Source organism: Medicago sativa, chromosome 6 (assembly GCF_051527215.1).
Source record: "Medicago sativa cultivar Bolivia chromosome 6, Bolivia_mono, whole genome shotgun sequence".
Taxonomy (NCBI): Eukaryota; Viridiplantae; Streptophyta; class Magnoliopsida; order Fabales; family Fabaceae; genus Medicago; species Medicago sativa.
The window spans coordinates 13,445,296-13,466,504 of NC_140754.1; the positions used below are offsets into that span (position 1 = coordinate 13,445,296).

The 21,209-nt window shown below is 35.7% G+C and overlaps 1 protein-coding gene across 1 annotated transcript; it reads right to left on the bottom strand.

The window, feature by feature from the left end:
- Positions 1-3,546: 3,546 nt before the first annotated feature.
- Positions 3,547-5,308, bottom strand: LOC146913001 (uncharacterized). Its single transcript, XM_085716275.1, has 2 exons — positions 5,170-5,308; positions 3,547-4,686 (listed from the first exon to the last, which is right to left on the bottom strand). The coding sequence occupies exon 2, from the start codon at positions 4,601-4,603 to the stop codon at positions 3,707-3,709; it is 897 nt and encodes a 298-aa protein (XP_085572401.1). The 5' UTR covers positions 4,604-4,686; positions 5,170-5,308; the 3' UTR covers positions 3,547-3,706.
- Positions 5,309-21,209: the final 15,901 nt, after the last annotated feature.

Genomic DNA, 21,209 nt, shown 5'->3' on the forward strand with positions numbered 1-21,209 from the left:
TCTCAGACAAGTAATATGTTGTTTTATTTGGTCACGTGTGAACGAATCATTCAAGGAAACAACAACATGTATTCTATTAGAGGATTTTGGGTGCTTCTCTTGATCATAATTTGGCTCACGAACTTTGTGTGCTACTTCAATGGGAATCGGAACATGCATATTGGAATTTGTTCTAATGTCCATTTCAATTGAATTGTTGTTGCATGTAATGCCATGTCTTACAAGATCTTTCTCCTCTTCCTCATCATCATCATCAATAATAATCACATCCTCTTCGAGAGTAGGCATACTTTGATTCCCGCTGATTTTTGGCCAGCCTGTAAGCCTTTCGAGGGTATATTCATGTTAATTAGACATCACAACCAGACTCCATTATTCAAAACCTGCGAAGCTCAAACACAAACACAAACACAAACACAAACATTGACACCGGATACGACACTAATAGTTAGATAATATATATAACTTATGAATAAACATATTTTATCATCCAGTGCTTTTCACCACACACAAACATCGATATCAGATACGACAATGATAAATGAAGAGGAGGAAATAAAAAATTATCATAGAATTGAAGTTTAGCAATCAACCTGGTGACAACTTTTGTCATGTTGTTGTTGACTAGCACCAACATCACTGCCATTGAGTTGTGCTGAAACGGAATAGATTTCCTTGTTGTTGTTAGTGTTGGGGGAAATGGATCGAATTCGAATAACATACATTTTTCTTAATGAACTTCAACAACACAACACAAGCAATCCCTCAAAAAAAAAAACACAACACCAGCAAGAAAAATCAAATAGCACAAAAAAGAGATTTTGAAGAGTTCACAAATGTGTGACGTTTGGTTTGGTTTGGATATCTTTTATAGGCTAAATTTTAAACATGAAACGGTCATATTTTCCTAGTTGAAAAGTTGTGTCCATTGGAATTAATAGAATTTTTTATGAAATTATGCCAACTTTTATTATTTTCCAAAATAAAAATACTGTGAGTTTAATACTTACTGAGAATGTATTATTTTTTTAATCAAATTTGGAACAGACTTATATTTTCTTTATATTGAGATTGCTAAAATATCTTAATTTATTATTCATAATACAAACTTATCATTGCTATCTACATTTATGAGTTTCATTCACTCTTTTTATTTGTTCATTTGCAAATCATTCAATAAAAAAAACTGATCGTAAGCGTGACTAGAACGGGTGTTTAGGATGCACATTGGTTCGGTTTTGAGGTAAAAAAAATTATGTTTTAAAAGAAAATTAGACTATTATTTTTCCCAACCTACCCATTTCTCGTGCCTCCTATTCTTTTATAGACAAAACAACATCATTGTTTTATTCTAGATCATCAGAAGTATTCTTGCAAAGCATTTCCGAAACACAGTTAAAACCAGAGGCCTTGCCTATATGGAATAATTCCTCCGTAGGTTATTGATCAATTTTTTCCTACAAGGGCACTCATATTTCAGAAATAACACACAAAATGGTACAAAACAAAACCAGCAACACCAAAATCAAAAAACATATTCAAACCACAACTCACCTGCAGAAGACGCCACACAAAAGGATCACCTTGTGACTAGCAAGTGCAATTCAACAGGCGGAGGTATAGACCAAAATCAACGAAGTGAGTAAGACCTCGCATGTAAGGATAACTGTGCGACCAGCAGGTGCAACTTGACAAACCGATTAGGTTATCACATCTCGACGGACTCATCACTTAGATAGTCTACTTAGAATAATTGAACGGGGCTTGACTGTTAATTAATTTCAATAAATGAATATGGAGGATTCAAAGAATCCTATCTGCTAACATTTTGCAACCAAACATGTAACTTTGCTCTGTTGCAAATTTTGCAAACTCTAAACCCTTAACATTTTTATATTATTTTGTTCCCAAATAAGTAAAGCGAATTGTTTGGACCGGATACCTCAAAATAGATCCAAACGGTACCCCCAAAACCCCTTATTCACATATGATTACACACACATATTTTGTGAGAATAATAACTGCTTTTGTGTGCATGTGCCTCGCGAAGGTAACCAGGTGGCAGACGCTTTGGCAAAGAATGGTCAGGGCCTGGCTATGTATTCCTCTCAATGGTGGCCTTCCCCGCCTCCGTTCATCTCCTCCCTTCTCTTTAGGGACAGCTCTGGGCCTTCTTATGCTAGACTGAGTAGTTCATGATTGTTCTCCCTCCCTGGCTTGTAGGGTTGGGTTTTTGTTTGGTTCTTTTTCTGTTGAATCTTGTTGTATGCGGTTCAGGCCTCTCCTGATTTTATATTAATTTTCTAGCTTGATAAAAAAAAATAAAAATATTCGATGTGAGTATTTTTGTTTGCTAAAAAGCACTAGATGATAACATGTATTTATGCATAATTTATATTTAGTTGTTTATTTGTTAGTGTCACATTTGTGTTTGAGCTTCATAGATTATGTACTGAATTGTGGAAGTAAAATTAAGAAAATTAGAATCAACAGTGTGCGCTTGTTGTTGCTGCTACTTGGCAAGGCACACTCAGAAATTTAATCTGGAACTGTTTTTTTGTGAATATGATTATTGAAAAGATTGATCTACTCTTTTTGTAATCTTATAACTCATGAAAAATAAAAAATATTGTTTCCTGATATTTGAAGGTTTAATCTGTGTGTGTGTGTGTGTGTGTGTGTTTTTTTTTAATCTTTTTTAGTTTTTATTAATGTGCTTTTTATTATGAGAGGTGGTGGTTTGTATTGAGAACACAATTTGATGATTGTAGTTGGTATATGATTTATTATTGGAACAATATGAAAAATGAGAACTTTGTTAATGGATCTTAAGATAACGATGTTTTTTTTAGGAAGATAATGATGTTTTGATGCTAATGTCTTTATTTGGTTTGTTTTCCACATTGAAGTGCCAAAAAAAAAAAAAAAAAAATTCCTGCTACATACAAAAATCCAAGAAATGGAAAGCCTTGAGTCTTGAGATTTTGCCACAATTGTATTAATATGGGGAAACGATAGAAGAGGTTTATTTTTTGAATGACCAGGTTGTGGCCAAAGTGCAGAGGCATTTAAATTGCATGTGAGTTGTGGTTTGATTATGTTTTCTGATTTCGGTGTTTTCGTTTCCTTTTGTACCATTTTGTGTGTTATTTCTGAAAAGTGAGTGCCTTTGTAAGAAATATATAGGTGAACAACCTACAGGTGCATTATTCCGTATATCCAAGACCTCTAGTTTTAACTCGGTTTCAGAAATACTTTGCAAGAAGGCTTCTGAAGATTTGAAATCGAACAATGCTGCTGGTTTGTCTTTAAAAGAAGATACTTTGGATAAGGTGTGTTGATTTTCTTCCCCATTATTTTGTAGTTTACACAATAGGTTTAATTTTCACAATACAGTTCTAATGAATGATTTTCATATTTATTATATACTCTTAAGAGCTTTTAGTAGATCAATCAAGGCAACGGTAAACTGAGAAGCAAAGCTCCCAAGGTGGAATATAAAGGGATTGAGAATAAATGCAAATAATAAATTGAGGGATGGAGAAATGGGATGGGAAACCAAAATATCACATAATAACTTAATGTACATAGCACATGAGTACTACCAATTAAGAAACCTAATTGCTAATTATAACTAGCAAAACATAACAGAAAAAAATCAAGACCTAGCTACCAGCTATCCTTAAAATAACTCCACTTCATCATCTCAAAGTCTGAGTCCTAGGTTGGGAGCACCATCTCCCTTCTCGCCACCACATCCATCAACAGCAGCAGGGTCACCTGCACCACCAGCAGCAGCTTCAGTAGCCTTGGCAGAAACAGCAGAAACAGCTTCAGCAGCAGCACTGATGCTATCATCAGAGAGGTCTTGAGAAGGTCCAACGATTTTGTCCTTGCCACCAGCACCGGATTTTTGAGAACCACTACCATGCCCGCCATCAGAACCAACACTGCCTGATGCTTGTGACTCACCGGATTCATGAGAACCACGGTCACCTGCATAAACGGTAAATGTAACAGGAGATGGGACCCAAGCTGCACTGGCAAAACCACCACAAACGCCGGGTGGGAGTTGTCCGGCACTGGTGATATTGCCAGCAACAAGACCACCTAAAAAGCCAATTGGGAGCAAAACTCTACTCTGATACCTCGCTCTCTGCACATCAAACTTTGCTCTTTTATTAATAGCTTCCTCAAGTGCGTTTTTCTTACGCTTCAGACTAAGTTTCAAGGCATCCTTCGCTTTTCTTATTCTTGCCACTTCCGAATTGATCCGGTTAACCTCAACTTCTAGGTCAGCTCTCTGACGGATGCCAAGGTTAATGGTAGCGATGAGGTTCGTTTCAAGATCAGTGACCCAGGTTCCTTCAGCATGGTAACGATTCTTTAATTTCTGAACCAGCTCTAACATGTCACGAGCATCTGAATCAGCAAGATCTGAGACGGTGCGATTTAATAATCCATGGATCAGACTACAAAGCGTAGATAGCGCAGAAACGTCTCCAGGATCCGCTAACTTAAAGGTTGCGCTGTAACAGTTCATGAAATTAACAACCAAAGTTCGGTCTTCCTCGGTAAATATTATTTCTTCGACAGATGACATTTTAAGTGTTCTCTCTTCAGGTGACTTGATAAAGGTAAATGTGATGTTGAGAAATAATTCAATAATTAGGGATGTGTTCTCTGCTGCTTGAAAAACAATTAATAATAAACATCAAATTGGATATATTATTTCTTGCATAAATGTATTTTGTATTAGATTTCAATAAAGACTACAAGGATACTATTGTATAATTCAAATTAAAATCATTTTCAATATCATAAGTCAAGTTACATTCAGTGTAGAAAAAGATAAAATTCACACAATCACATATCATAATCAAAGATTTTCAAACCCTAATGTCAAGGATTTGAACCAAACAAAATTTGAGAAATCAAGGATTGACAAACAATAGAAAAATCATAAAATTCCCAAATTTTAAAACCCTAATTTCAAGCATTGGCAACCAAGGAAATTGACACAATCACAATCAATAATAAAAGGAATTCAAGCATGGCTTTCATGAAAACTGACACAATCACAATCAATATAACCATAACCAACTTTGATACCACAAAAACAAAATGAATAAAATAGCATTAATATCAAAATCAATTTAGTGATCGTACCATTTATAATTTATGGACCAAATTTGCATCACAATCACATTTTTGAAGAGAAATCGAAGAAAAAAGGGGAAGAAAGGGATGGAAACTGCTGCCTTTTGGGTTGTGATCAAAGGAAAAAGAAAAAAAACCTTCAATTCTGGAAACCGTTCAATTATGGAAAGAAAGAAAAAGAGATTAATTGGCCTTTTAAAAAGGGCTTTTAATATTGGATATCGTGTTGTAGAAGCAGGATCATATCACTAAAACTGCTAGTGGTGTAGTGGTCACCAGGGGCGGAGCTAGGTGCAGCCCAGGGGATTCAACTGAACCCCCTCAATTTTATAAATTCTGCCCAATTATCTATGTTATTTCCATATTGAATCCCCTGACATTTAGTCCTTGCACCTCTTTTGAACCTATCAGCCTATCAGGTCTCCATGATTAAAGTGTTGAGACTTGCACATGCACTCTCTGTCATGCTGAGAATAATATAATGCTAGCTTGAATTGAAGAGAATAGAATAATATAATGCTAGCTATTAAAGTGTTACTTGCACATGCACTCTCTGTCATGCTGAGAATAATATAATGCTAGCTTGAATTGAAGAGAATAATATAATGCTAGCTTGAATTGAATTAAATACAATACAAAACATAATATTTTAATCCATATGCATACAAAACTTATATATTTATCATATAAAAAAATTTCATAATTTTTTCCATATGCATACATAAAATATTAATAAATATTTAAGATAAATTTTCAAAATAACAACATTTATAATGATCTTTCGTAAAAAAAAACATTTATAATGAGCCGATTATTCAACAATTTAAAAAAATATATATAAAAAGGGCAACCTGGTGCACTAGAGCTCCCGCATATGTAAGGTCCGGGAAGGGGTCTCACCATTTGGTGTATTGTACGTAGCCTTACCCTATTTGACACAAGAGGCTGAACCCCCTGACCCAGGTTCCTGGCAACGCCCCTGGTGGTCACACTACTTAGATGTAACAATATGGTGCGGGTTCAAATCACTCCAAGGATGATTTTTTAAACCCTAAAATCGGGACTGTTTAGGACTGTTTAACTGGTGCGGGTTCAAATCACTCCAAGGATGATTTTTTAAACCCTAAAATCGGGACTGTTTAACATTTAAGAATTCTTTTTCATAAAGATTTTTTAAACCCTAAAACAAAGTGAAATTAGAGTTTAATCGGAACAGTTTAACATTTATATAAACAAAAACTAGAACTTTTACCACTGCTACCGCCCGATAATCATAAAGATTTTTTAAACCCTAAAATCGGGACTATTTAACATTTAAGAATTCTTTTTCATAAAGATTTTTTAAACCCTAAAACAAAGCGGGATTAGGGTTTAATCGGAACAGTTTAACATTTACTAGTCTAAATAAGTCCATAAAAGCCAAAGAGTTTTATTTGCAAAGAGGGTTGTCAATGATTCAACAACTCTCTTTGACAACACTATGCACAACCCTGTTTGTCAACTCTCTTTAACCCTCTTTATGGACTTCATTGACAACCCTCTTTGACTCAACAACTCATATCATTTATAACCTAAATGATAAGAAGGATAACTGATTATCATACCTAGAAAAATGGAATGCACTTAAGATTTATTTGCAATTGGTAAAGTCCATAAAAGTTGGTGAAATCATTGATGAATAAAGCATAATAAGGATGTACACCGAAATTTAGAATAGGTGATGTTTAAGCATCACTATGCACAATATCAAAAGGAAACAAAGTACAAAAAAATCATAAAATGGTAATCTTCTATATATATCTTTGAATTAGAAACTTGAACTATTCTTAGGCTTTCATTGTGCCTATGTGGCACCTCTAAAGAAGCTTGATTTCTACTCTCTTATTCTATCTAATCTAATAGTTGTAATAGATAGATAGATAGATAGATTAGAAATAATGTGCAATTAAGTATAAGTGACGTAAATATAAAGATAACTTTTCACTGCTCTCAATTAATATATAAGCCAAAGAGTTTTAACGGTTACTCTACATTTCGTATGTTCATATAAAAGACTCTTTTTTTTTTTAAGGAACACGTAAAAGACTTATACACTAATCAAATTCTGCTTTGTTTAGTTCTATAGAGCAATCAAATTGCAGTTATAAATTAAATAAATTAAAATAGATAGTGCTCAAATAAATTAGTTATTAAATTTTAGGTACCAAAAAAATGTTACAGTATATACATACTTCCCTATCAAGTAAAAAACAATAGGTTTCATATTTTCTCCACATGAACATCAAACAAAGTTTTAAAATTATAATAGTGATCACGATACTGCCAATATTTTTATAAATACAAACAATTAAGATTAATATTAATTTAATAATAATCACTATGATTTATCACACCAACCTTTGAACTATTTTTCTTTTTCTATTCCTTAACTATCCTACCACTCACTCAATCATGGGGTTTTTTTTTGACAAGAACAAACTCATATTATTTCATTCATCAAAGTGGTAAAGATACAAGATGGTAAAGATGATATGTAATCAAATACATGGAAACTAGCATACAATTTTGACGCCCTTGCTAAAGAGTGAGCAACAAAATTTGCTTGTCGCCTAACAAAACTTATCTTAAAGTTTGGATAGTGAGAAAGAAGCATCCTACAATCAGACATAATTTTGCCAAACTCAGATTGGTTTGTAGATTTATCCAATATGCCATCTACCACTAGCTTACAATCTAGCTCAATTGACACATTTGACATACCCATATCTCCAAGCCAAAGAATAGCTTCCTTGAGTCCACAAGCTTCTGCTTCATTTGGAAGAGGCACACCATGAAACCTTGTTGTTTTTGCTTTCATAAAATGACCTCTGGAATCTCTAAGACACATTCCAACACCAAAACAATTCTGTTCTTTAAAAAGTGCAGCCTCAACATTACATTTTACCTCTCCTTCCGTTGGTGGTAGCCATCGAATTTGGGTGTTGTTGTTGGTATCCTCCGGTGTAGTTTGTTGTCGCCTTGCTGCATTCCATTGGATCATATAGTCACGTGCAAGCTGGACAGAAATGTGAGTGTTCTTCTCGACATCGTCCCATATCTTCTCATTTCGCCGTTTCCAAATGCACCACATCATCATAGCAAAATCAATTGTTTTATGCGGCTGCAAATTTGACAAAGTAGTGAAGAAAAAAGATACAAAATCAGCAGCATGAGAAATTAAAGGGTTGATATGTGACCATAATCCTGCTGTATCCCAAACTTCCTTCGCCATCCTACACCCAAGGAACAAATGCCATTCATTTTCATAATGATTTTCACAGAAAGGACATGCATCTGTACATTGAACACCTTTTCCTTGAAGACGGTCTCTTGTTGGAAGGCAACCTCTTATCACTCTCCACAAAAATATTTTAACCCTTTGCGGAATTTTCAAGTTCCATAATTTGCTCCATTCACCCGGAATCCGATACTCCTCATTGTCAATAAGTGTTTCCATTGCAAACCAATATGCAGATTTTACCGTATAGATACCTTTATTATTATATTTCCACACTCTAATATCCTCTTCACCTCGGTGTACCATAGGGATTTTCCTAATTTCCTCTTGGTCCCTAGTATTGAGAATTCCATAAATAATGTTCAAGTTCCATTTATTCTCTGCTTGCAAAATTAAATCTGCTACCTTTAGATGCTCAAAACCGTATGGAGTAGTGCTGGTGATATAAGAATTTTCTTGGTTCCTCAACCATGGATCTTTCCAAACATTTACAGATTCCCCATTTCCTATGCGCCATCTCATTCCACCTCTGACAATAACCTGTGAAGCATGGATACTACGCCAAATAAAGCTTGGGTTATGGCCTAGACGGGCCTCCAAAAAATCACATCTTGGAAAATATCTAGCTTTGAAAACACGCGAAACAATAGTATCTTGGTTGGTTAAGAGCCTCCAACCTTGCTTCCCTAGCATAGCCAAATTGAAACCATAAAGATGACGAAAACCCATACCTCCATATTCCTTCCTCATTGTTAGCTTATCCCAGCTTAGCCAATTGATTCCTCTACCTTGCCTTCCATTTGTTCCCCACCAGAAAGAATTAATCATCCGCTGAATTTCCTCTCCAAGGGTGGTTGGTAGCAAAAAAGTACTCATACAATATGTTGGAATTGATTGTGCGACTGATTTGATGAGAACTTCTCGGCCTGCTTTTGAGAGATGCTTCCCTGACCATTGTTGTATTCTCTTCCAAATTCTATCTCGGAGGTAACCAAAAATAGCCTTCTTCTTTCTTCCAACCATGGAGGGGAGACCTAGGTACTTCCCGTTGCCTATTGCTTCTGAAACTTGGAAAATATTTTTGATGTTCGTCTTCATTCCATCTTGAGTGTTTTTGCTGAAAAAAATTTCTGACTTTTGATAATTAATTGCTTGACCTGATAATTCCTCATAGTCTTGAAGGATACTTTTCAGTTTGTTGCATTCGTTAATATCTGCCCTGCAAAACAAAAAGCAATCTTTGTGCTATATATTGTCATGGGGTTAATGACAGTCTTTTATATTTTTTTAGTTTTCAGTTATAGTTTTATCAAGTGCTATATATTGTCACATTCATAATCAATATATATTCTTTGTGCATCGATCTGCTAAGTGTTTGTAGTGTAAAATTTGGTTTTCATTGATCAACACTTTCTCCAAACAACTTTCGCTGGTAATTATCAATTTTATATTCTGATTTTTGGTCATCTTTCTTGCTACTCATATATATCTTTGCTATTCGTTGATTTATTTAAGATAGAGACTAAGTTAATCTATTATATAGATTCGTCAAACATTTTTCTCTACATCTTTCTCATTGACTTGAGAATTGGCGTAACATTTGTTAATCTACTATTATATAAATTGGTCAAATACTCTACAATCTACATTTTTATCATTGACTTGAGAATCGACATAACATTTGTTAGTCTACTTTTCTAGCTTCTTTCTTATATTTTCTATTGTTTAGTATGGATATAACTATTTTTCCATGTGAATTAGGAGATGAAGACTAAATGTTGTTGCTTCTATTGTGTTCTTACCGCCCAAAAACCTGTCAAAAATGGTGGCTCATATGTCTTTAATCATTATATTTGCTTCAATGAAATTAAAAATTATACAGTTTGTATCGAAGATGCTCTCATTCTGTTTCTATTCCACCTCCCATGTTAATACATAGTTTAGTTTTAATCAAAACATTACTTAATTCGAGTAACTATTATCAATTTTTATTTGAGATGAAAAGGAAAAGAGGTGGCTACAGTTTTGCTTTGAGTTTAAATTGGAGATTTTTCGAAGAGACGAAGGATGAAGGTTTCAACAGAGAATGAGTTGATGGAGCTTATCTAAGTAGTTGCGTCATAAGAGATGAATGATGAAGGTTTCAATAAAGAATGAGGTGATGAAGCTTATCTAAATAGTCACATCATCATAATTAGTTTAGATAGATGTAGATTGTCTTTACCGTTAATTTGGTAAAGACATAGATAAATATAGACTATTATATATTAGAGGAGATGATCAAATTTTCTTGCTTATCGGCATGCTTCTTTACTCTTTTAACCAATTCCAAAGGTAATCATATACATATTTGTTTGTATTGAGGTTTAAATATACTTTACGAATTCAGTGTACTCTTTTATTAGTCATCCATCTCATTTTAAAAGGTCTCATGTAAGCTCCAATTAAACAATGGACCGCCATTTTAGTATACATTAGTTAAAAAAACATTTCAATAGATATTTTTATGTCTACTTTCTTAACTATATCAAACGGTTTTGTTTAGAAGGTATATTTCGTGAAGAAAAAAAAATTAAGGAATCATTAAAAAAAATTCATATATTTTATGTTTTCATTATAAACAATTTGTATTTTTTAATATTTATATAAATTACGTACTTTTTTAACATAATGTAAATAGAAAAAAAACAAGAACAACATAATGTAAAAAATTAGAGTGCAACCAGACACTGATCTAATAACAAATAGTCTTTCTAACATATAAGAGAGGGTTGGAATCAATTCTTAGTTCTTATTTCTAAATCTACATTTATAGCACATAAATTCTTGATTCTTAATATTCTAAAATGAGTACATAAATAATATTTATAGTTTGAACTAGCTCATGACAAAAAAAAATTATAATATCTATAGTTTGACTAGCTCATGATAAAAAAAATTACAATATTTTAGTTAGTATTTGTCGCTCCCTCTAATTTTTTGGGCAAGATCCGCCACTTTGGACGATTCCTTAAAATTTGGGATTTTCTTTACTTTTTTGGTCAGCCTATTTTTTATTTTTAAATTCCTTTTTATCTTTTTTTTTGTTAAAAGAGCAATTGGCTTTTCAACCAAAAAATAAGGTAAAATATAATTGCCTTTAACTGTGTTACAGAAATGCTTCGCAAGATTGCTTACGAAGATTCAGAATCGAACATTGCTGTTGTTTTGTCTATACAGGAAGATACTTTGGACAAGGTGTGTTGATCTTCTCCCCCATTATTCTGTTGTGTACACAATAAGTTTAATTTGTTTAATGGTTAATGAGGTTCTTATTCATGTAAGCAGTGCAAATTAATGATGGTAGATGCAAAAATATGTTGATTTTCACAATAGTTTTAATGATCGACTTTCACATTTATTATATATTCTAGGAGCTTGTAGTATTAGATCAATCAGGGAGAGCCGAGAAGCAAGACTCCCGAGGTGGAAATAAAGGTTTAAAGGTTGATCCTGACAAAACCAAAAAACTGAGATGGGATGAGTTGCAGGAAGTATATAATGAGAGCAACGTTGAATGGAAAATAAATGCAAATGATAAATTGAACACAAAAGTAGAGGACACTCATGGCCATGATGGATGGTCCCGAGGCTTGCGGTGCAAATGATTGTTTCTTAAATACTACTACTTTTGCCTTATATAGATTTTTACCCAATCCTTATATTGGGTTTTAAAGAAAAGTGTCAAATACATTGGGATGACAATATAAGTATCGGTAATAGTGATAAGAACGTTGTTATTTCCCATATGGAATTGGAACAGCTTCTAAAAGTCGGGAAAATTGCCATAAAGCCGGATACAAAAATAATTCAGGAAGAAATTACATTGCCCCCAGTAACGGAGATGAAAAAAATATTGGATGTTGAGTTTGCAATGATATGCTACTTTTTCCAAATACTAGCCAATAGGAGTATCAAATGGAAGTGGAACCTATATATATGATGTTAATTAAGCACAATTATTTTTCTACAAATTTGGCAGGAAGAGTATATGAATCTGGAGACATTGAATGAGTGTGTGCAAGCTCAACTAGGATGTTCCCAAGTCAACTTTTACGTTCGCTCCATCCTCCTCGGTGAATACTTCAGAATTTTCCAATCTACTACATTCCAAAAGATGGAAAACAATGGAGTCTGGTTGTGATGTCTCTTTAGTTAACAATGCAAGTTACGATCAACTAATTCACGAGATGATTCCCTTGAAAGGCTTACAGGCTGGCCAAATATCCGTAGGAATCTACAGTATGCTTACTCTCGAAGAGGATGTGATTATTATTGATGATGATAACGACGATAAGGAGAAAGATCGTCAAAGACATGGCATTGCAGACAACAACAATTCAATGGAAATGGACATTAGAGCAAATTCCAATATGCATGTTCCGATTCCTATTGAAGTAGCACACAAAGTTAGTGAGATAAAATATGATCAAGAGAAGCACCCAAAATCCTCTAATGGAATAAATGTTGTTATTTCCTTGATTGATTCATTCACACATGACCAAATAAAACAACATATTACTAGTCTGAGAAAGGAATCTGTTCAAGTTAGTAACCCACCTTCTGGTGTTTTCAATTGCCTTGATCTTTGGATGTTATATATGCATGTTATTGTAAAAATTTGAGTATCTGTATGTGCGTGCATGCTCAGCCGACATATTCTATATACATTATTTTATATTATTTTTAGTTTGCAATTTTTATTAAAATTTCACTTTATATTCCTGAAATTAACATACATGCATAATTCTATTTGCTTTTGAATTTTTCTAAGCCATATCGAAGTTAACAATTCTTTTAACACATATTACTTTTGAGGATGAAGCAGGAATTGATGCAAACACTTTCCAATTATGTAAAAGGGAAGTCTTTCCCTTTTACATAATTGGCAAGTGTTCGCATCAATTCCCGCTTCATCCTCAAAAGTAATATGTGTTAAAAGAATTGTTAACTTCAATATGGCTTAGAAAAATTCAAAAGCAAATTGAATTATGCATCTATGTTAATTTCAGGAATATAAAGTGAAATTTTAATAAAAATCGCAAACGAAAAATAATATAAAATAATGTATATAGAATTTTCCGGCTGAGCATGCACGCACATACATACACTCAAAGTTGTTGCATATTGGAATTTGTTCTAATGTCCATTTCAATTGAATTGTTGTTGCATGTAATGCCATGTTGTTATACCCCAATTTTGGACCTAAAAATACTAGCTCAATTCTTCTTTTCTTGCATTTCAAGTCATTTGAATTTGTCTCTGATTAATTGCATTTTTCTCTGCATATTATTTCAATGTTATTTGCAAAATTCATGAAAAAGGGCATTTTAGTCATTTCCTATGTTAAAATTTCTTTCAATCTTTGAAAAATTGTTTGAGTCTTTTCAACTGGTTTGAATAAGTCCTTATTTCAATTCCATGTCAAAATCCATTTTAAGAATTGCATTTAAAGTCATTTTAAGTCAGTTTAGCCCCTAGGGGCATTTTAGTCTTTTCATGTGTTAAAGTCCTGTTAAATCTCTTAAAATTGTCTCTGAGTCTATTAATTTGCTTGTATAAGTTCTTGCTTTAGTTCACTGTTAAAAAATCATTTTAAAATTGCATCCGAGTCATTTTGAGTCGTTTTAGTCCCTGGGGGCATTTTGGTCATTTCACATAAAATTTCTGATTCATTTTAATCTGCTTTGTTGCTTTTAATCGTCTCACTTTACGTTAATTTTCAATTTACTTTTTCAATTCAATTTCAGTTTTAATTTTCATTTTGGTCCTTAAAGCTTTTGTTATTTGCATTTCAACCCTTTTTGAGTTTGTTATGGTCAAGGTCAAAGTTGGTCAAAGTTTGTTACTACTTAGTCCATGTGGCACTCTCCCATTGGTCAAGAATTATTGCATGGCACCTATAAATCCAACTCACCTCACAATTTCTCATTCAACCATTGCATTTTCTCACAAATCCACAAATTCACATTTTCATTTTCCCTCCACCTCTTTCATCTTCAACAACCTCCATCACCACCCTAACAAACTCTAACCACCTTCTCTCTCACCTCTAACTAACTTCCTCCACCCTAAACCACCCTAACTAACCCTCAACCACCTCTTCTAACCAATTTCCACCACCACAAACCACCACTATCTTCATCATTCAACTTCCATAACCACCACACTTCCACAATAACTACCGCACCTCCACCATAATCCACGGTTACCGGTCCATTTCGCCACCGTATTCAACGACGCAAAACTTCAATTCTCAACCGATTCATCCACCAATCTTAGCCTCAAATTCACTCACGGATTCAACACCAAACGACTCAAATTTTTTTCGAAACTGAATGTTCACATTCTTCACTCTCTCTCTTCCAAAATTGTTACAACTTTGTTCACTCTTTTCATCATTCTTAGATTCAACTACGACGGATTCCGAGAAAGACACGGTGCCAGCTTCACCGGCGGCCACACTTGAATCACGTGAGGGAGAAAGGAGGGAACAAGAAAACGGAACCGGCACAACAGTGTTCAAAATAGATTGATCCAAACAGAAACGTCCAAATCGAAGCTCGTAGTGAACCAGCAGCAGAGTGAGACTTGCAATCCAGGCCGTTCAAACTTGCGGTGAAGCCTATTTGAAACCGAAGCTGCAGCATCAAACACGTTTAAACCGTCCAGATTGAAAGAAGAAGGATCCGCCATTGTTGAATTCAAGGTCGCGTGAACAGTAAAGAGAGAAGATCCGGACGAAGAACAGAGAGGTATTGTTCCTATTTTTTCGTTTTTGATATTGATTTGTTAGATCTTTTGGAATTTGAGCTTTAATTTTTGAGAGTATAATTAAAAAGAATGAAGAAAGGGGAAGAAATAAGGAAGGGACTGTGTGATTGTTTGTCTGGAACGAGAAAGAAGAGCAAAGCCTTGTAGTGTTTTTTTAACACAGCCAAACACCCTTATGTTGACCCGTTTTCATCAAACCCATGACCCTGACCCGTTTAAACAAAACCTACCCGTTTTCTTATCATGGAATGGGCTTGGGCCCTTGTGTGTTATTGATTTCATTTTTTTTGAAATTCCTTGCTATTCATACGCTGCAAACTGATTTTCACACCCCTGCCATGCCTAAAAGCTCTTTGAAAATTCCACAAAATTTCTAATGTTTTTCTTGTGATTATTGATGAATCTTGATGCTATTCTCCAGTTGAATTTTGATTGAAAGAGTATGAAAAATATTTTGTGTCCTTGTTAGCTCAATGTGTTGATTCTTGTTAAAATTTTGTTATAAAGACTTTTAAGCGTTTGTGAATCTTTTGTGGTAATTTTAGCATTTGAAACCCATCTTTTGGGATGTGATTTCATGCTGAAATTCCCTTCAAAATTATGTGTAACGTTTGAGTGCTTTTTGTTCACTTTTCCTTGTAGAACTTTGCGTAATTTTGGAGTAATTTTGGGTTTGGAATTTAATACATAATTGTGGCCATGAACATGTGTTTTTTTAAGTGAATTTCCCTTTGGTTTTGATATATGCTTGCTGTTTTGATATGGTCTTTTGTGAATTTTGTGTTTGGTAAATAATGTGAAATAAGAGTGCATAAATAACTTGAAAATCTTGTAAACTTTGGCATGGTTAAATCCTTAGATTCTCATGTTAGTTTTCTTGAAACAAGTCATTCAAAACTTCTCCAATATTATGAGAATCTAGGCTTCAATCTAGTTTTAGTTTATTTGCATTAAATTTCAAGTTCTTTTATCACTTTTTGTCAAGCTTGTTGGTTTACTTTTCTTGCAAGTTACAAATAGCTTCACTATGCTTTTTAATACTAGTTTCTATATCATTTGTGCTACTAACCCTTTCATTTCATGTTTCATTCATCCATGAGCATTTCATCTCCCTCTTATATTTTTAGTCTTTATTTTCTTGCAATTTAATTTCATGCAAAAATTAGAATGTAAAACTTAGGAATTTTGTAATATTTTTCTTATGCTTTTTAATTTCTTGCAAGACCATAGAATGTATCTAGGCCAATGATGTAAAAGACAATGGACTCTAATGATGTACACCGACACAAGCACCGACACATGCACACACATCACATAGATCTTTTTAGATGTATGGCTAGGATATGCATGTTTAGATGTATGTTTAGGATTGCATGTTTAGATGAATGCCTAGGACTTACACTTAGAAAAAAATCATTTTCCAAACAAACATGAATAATATCACTCAAATCATTTTCTAAATAAACCTTGGGATCAAAATCCCATTGTAATTTTCCCTTTCATTTTCTTAATCAAATTTCAACGAAAATTAACCATACTTGACCCTTTTTTCCAAAATAACTAATCAAACCCCACTTTTTCTTAAATCTCATGCCTTTAAGGCCTCTCATTCTCCATTCTTCAAATTCCAATTTTCAAACTTAAAATCAACCAACAAAAACAAAAACATTTTTTTTGGAAGAGAACTACGGTGGATTTGATCCCTTAAACGGGTACGTAGGCAAGGACAATATTCCTTCAATTCAAATAAAATAAAAATTCAAACACTTTCTTCTCCCTCCAATTCTTCACTTAGAAACTCTTAGGTTTAAATAAATACTTTCAAAATAGCATTTAAAAATAAAGCGCGCGCGTAGAAATTAAAGACGGTTCCTATAGGATACTATAGTCGTTATGGGTGCCTAACACCTTCCCATAGCGAAAACAACTCCCGGACCTCGATTCAAGGGTTTTGCTTACTTTTTCCCTTCCCAAGAAAAAATGAGATATCACCGGTTAGAAAGGTTCAAACGTAATCAATGTTTGACACCCGAAAACCAAGATAAAACAGCTGGCGACTTCACTGGGGAGATTTGAGAGTTACGCCTAGTCTTTATTTCCACGTTTGCGCTCTTTTTACTTGCTTCTTTTACTTGCTTCCTTATGTGAATAAATGTTTAAATTCTTGCAAACGTGTGGGGTGAAATATCAAAAGTCCTACACTCGGGCTGAGCGAACTTAGGATTTAGGAGGGATATAATCGACAATTCATTCTGGGGGTTGCCTCGTGTTTTGGATTATGCGATCAATCCCACATAGCTGAGGCATTTTGGGGGTGACGTTGTCGGCGCGTGTTGTCGCGTTTAGGCACTTTACTTCTAATTGTTCTATGACGTTATGAACCGTAGATAACTGAACCCATCCATGGCCATTTTTCTAGGATGTAGTGCGGAGGCTAAACCGAGTGTTGTCTCGAGTTTTAGTCGTCACGCGATACTACACTCAAGTTAGACCTTCTTACGGATAATCATGGAGCGAGTGTTTTCTCGTGACACCGTGATATACGTCGGAGAGGTTGCAACTTGGGAACCTTTTTAGAACCCGGTTACTATCTCCTAAAGCCCTAGATTCACCGGACACCGTGTCCACCCATGACTCCTCGACTTTGAACTTCAACCCACCATGTTTTCTCCGAACTTGAACATAATCATGCATACATGCATAAACTTTTTCCATGCATTGTTATCAAAGGGCTTAAACAAATTGAATTTGTAAACATTGTAGGAATGGGGAAGACTAAGTCCTACAAGTTCAAGGAAGTGGATTTGGCTAGTTTGAGAGATTTGGCACTCAAGGTCGAGGATCCGGCTGGTTTCCGACACCGTTACGGGGCTTTACTTACTATTCTCCAGACTAATGTGGATGAGAAGCTTGTGCACACTCTAGTGCAATTCTATGATCGGGAGTATCGGTGCTTTACTTTTCCCGACTTTCAGTTGGTGCCTACTCTAGAGGCTTATTCTTGCTTGATGGGTCTATCTATTGCTAAGGGGGTACCCTTCGCGGGACTTGAGCATCCTCCTACTTCTTTGGTTATTGCTAAGGATCTCCATCTTAAAACCTCCGATGTTTCCAAGAATCTTGTCACTAAGGCTCGCATCCGAGCGTTCACTTTGAAGTATCTACTTGAGAAAGCCAATCTCAAGACCACTTGTCAAGACACTCTTGAAGCTATTCTTGCACTTCTCATCTATGGGCTTATTCTCTTTCCAAATCTTGATGACTTCGTGGACATGAATGCTATTATGGTCTTTCACTCCAAGAATCCGGTTCCTACCTTGCTAGCCGACACATACCATGCTATTCACGATCGATCCGGCAAAGGTCGTGGGTACATTCTTTGTTGTGTGCCTCTTCTCTATAGGTGGTTTATTTCGCACCTTCCGAAGTCTTTCCACGACAATCCGGAGAATTGGTCTATTTCACCGAGGATTATGGCTCTCACTCCTAATGAAGTGGTTTGGCTCACTCCAGCTTCTAGAGTTAAAGAAATTATCTTTGGTGGTGGGAAGTTTCTTAATGTACCTCTTCTTGGTATCCGGGGTGGAATCAACTATAACCCGGAGCTCGCCTTGCGACAATTTGGTTTCCCGATGAAAGAAAAGCCCATCAATCTTGCTACATCTCCTTACTTCTTCCACTAATCCAATGCACCCACGGGAATAAGAGAGGATTTCATGGAAGCTTGGTCTAAGCTTCGAAAGAAAGAGGTGAAGCATATGGGTGTAAGGTCCGGTGTTGCTCATGAGGCCTATACGCAGTGGGTGATAAACCAAGCTGAGGAGATTGGTATGCCTTACCCCTCTATGAGATATGTGTCTGCATCTATTCCTACCATGCCTTTGCCTCTACTACCACCTACTCAGGAGATGTATCAGGAGCATCTAGCTATGGAGAGTCGAGAGAAACATCAGTGGAGGACTAGATACTATGAGGCTGAGAACTTGATCATGACTTTGGATGGAAAGGATGAGCAGAAGACTCATGAGGTGATGACACTGAAGAAAGAGTTAGCTAAAGCTAGGACAGAAATTGAAGAAAAGGATAGGTTGCTTATGAGAGATTCCAAGAGGGCTAGGGGTGCCCGTAACTTCTATGCCCGATACTGCATTTATGAGTCTGAGTCTGAGTCTGAGGATGATGTTTCCACTTCCTATGCTTGAGGATCTCCATTTCCTGTTGTTATTTCCATTTGTTTATGTTGTTTTACATTTCAAAGTCTATCCCTTGGCTTAGCATTTCAAAGGGAATCATCTTGTAAAACTATACGTTGGTTATTTGTTTCCCGTTTATGTTAATTGTTGTTTAGTAATGTTTACAAACTTCTAATTTGTCTAAAACCCTTCGATAACACAAAAAAGAGTCTTTTTACATATGCATTAACACATCTCATGCATCATATGCATTCATTGGTCACAAAAAACTTCTCTTGTGCTTATTGCCTCCTGGTTTTGTCCGCCGCAGTCTGAAAGGTGGCTCGTGCTCGTAAGGTTTACCAACCAGATAGAATTCATAAAAACAAGATTTTACAAGAGAAGAATCATGGCTAACTTTGAAGAAGAAAATGCTCAGCTCCGTGCCAAATTGGCTGCTATGAAAGAAGACTTGGCTAAGGCTCATGACGCTATGTCCACTATGATGGCTGCACAAGAACAACCAGCCACATCTGTTCCAGTTTCTACTGAAGTGATTCCATCTATCCCACTGTCTACTGTGATGTCTGATGCTCGGTTTGCTATGCCCAATGGGCGCCCTTATGGACTCCCAGCTTTCTATTCTCCTAATACTGCTGCTGGTGTCTCTGGTTTTGCTGGTCAAGGACAGATTCATGTGACAACTTTTGCCACTACACCTACTTTTATGCCTCAAGTGACTACTGTTGTTACCGACCCTGTTGTGCACACTGTACAACAGGTAATTTATGTTGATACTCCGCGTGAACAGGACCCTGTAATGGAAGCTATGAGAAGACAGTTAAGAGAGTTAGCTGGAGAACTCCGTGAGGTCAAAGCTAACCGCGGGAATGGTGTTCCTGCTAAAGCTCGTGATCTATGCTTGGTATCCCGATTTGAGGTTCCTAAGAAGTTCAAAGAGCCAGAATTTGACAAATACAATGAAACTTCTTGTCCACACAACCATGTCATCCGGTACGTCCGAAAGATGGCTAACTACGCAGATAATGACGCACTGATGATCCACTGCTTCCAGGATAGCTTGGCAGAAGATGCAGCAGACTGGTACACTGGTTTGAGCAAAGACAATATTTATACTTTTGAGGAACTTGCTGCTGCTTTTGAAAGTCATTATGAGTTCAATACTCGCTTGAAGCCAAATAGGGACTCTCTTAAGTCCTTATCTCGGAAGTCAGATGAAAACTTCCGTGAATATGCTCAGAGGTGGAGAGGGGCAGCTGCCCGTGTTTCTCCTCGGCTTGATGAGGAAGAATTAACACAGACATTCCTGAAAACTTTGAAGAAGGAATATGTTGAAAGAATGATCGTCTCTGCTCCGAATAATTTCTCCGACATGGTTACCATGGGAACTCGTCTAGAGGAGGCTGTCAGAGAGGGTATTATCGTTCTTGAGAAGGGTGAATCCTCAACTAGCGCCCCTAAGAAGTATGGTAATGGCCACCATAAGAAGAAAGAATCCGAAGTAGGGGTGGTATCTGGTAATCAGTCTACACCTGCTAATGCTACTCAGTTACCTTTACCCTACCAATACATGCAGTACTCTCAACATCCCTTCTTCGCCCCATTCTACCAGCAATATCCTTTGCCACCGGGTCAACCACCAGTGCCCGTCAATGCCATTGCTCAACAAGTACAACAACAGCCTCCTGCTCAACAGCAGCAGCAGCAAAAGGGTCCTCGGCCCAGGACTTATTTTCCACCAATACCAATGCGGTATGCTGATCTGC

What these genes read in the sequence shown, in the direction of transcription:
- LOC146913001 (XM_085716275.1), bottom strand. Translation starts at nt 4,603, where the DNA reads ATGTCATCTGTCGAAGAAATAATATTTACCGAGGAAGACCGAACTTTG.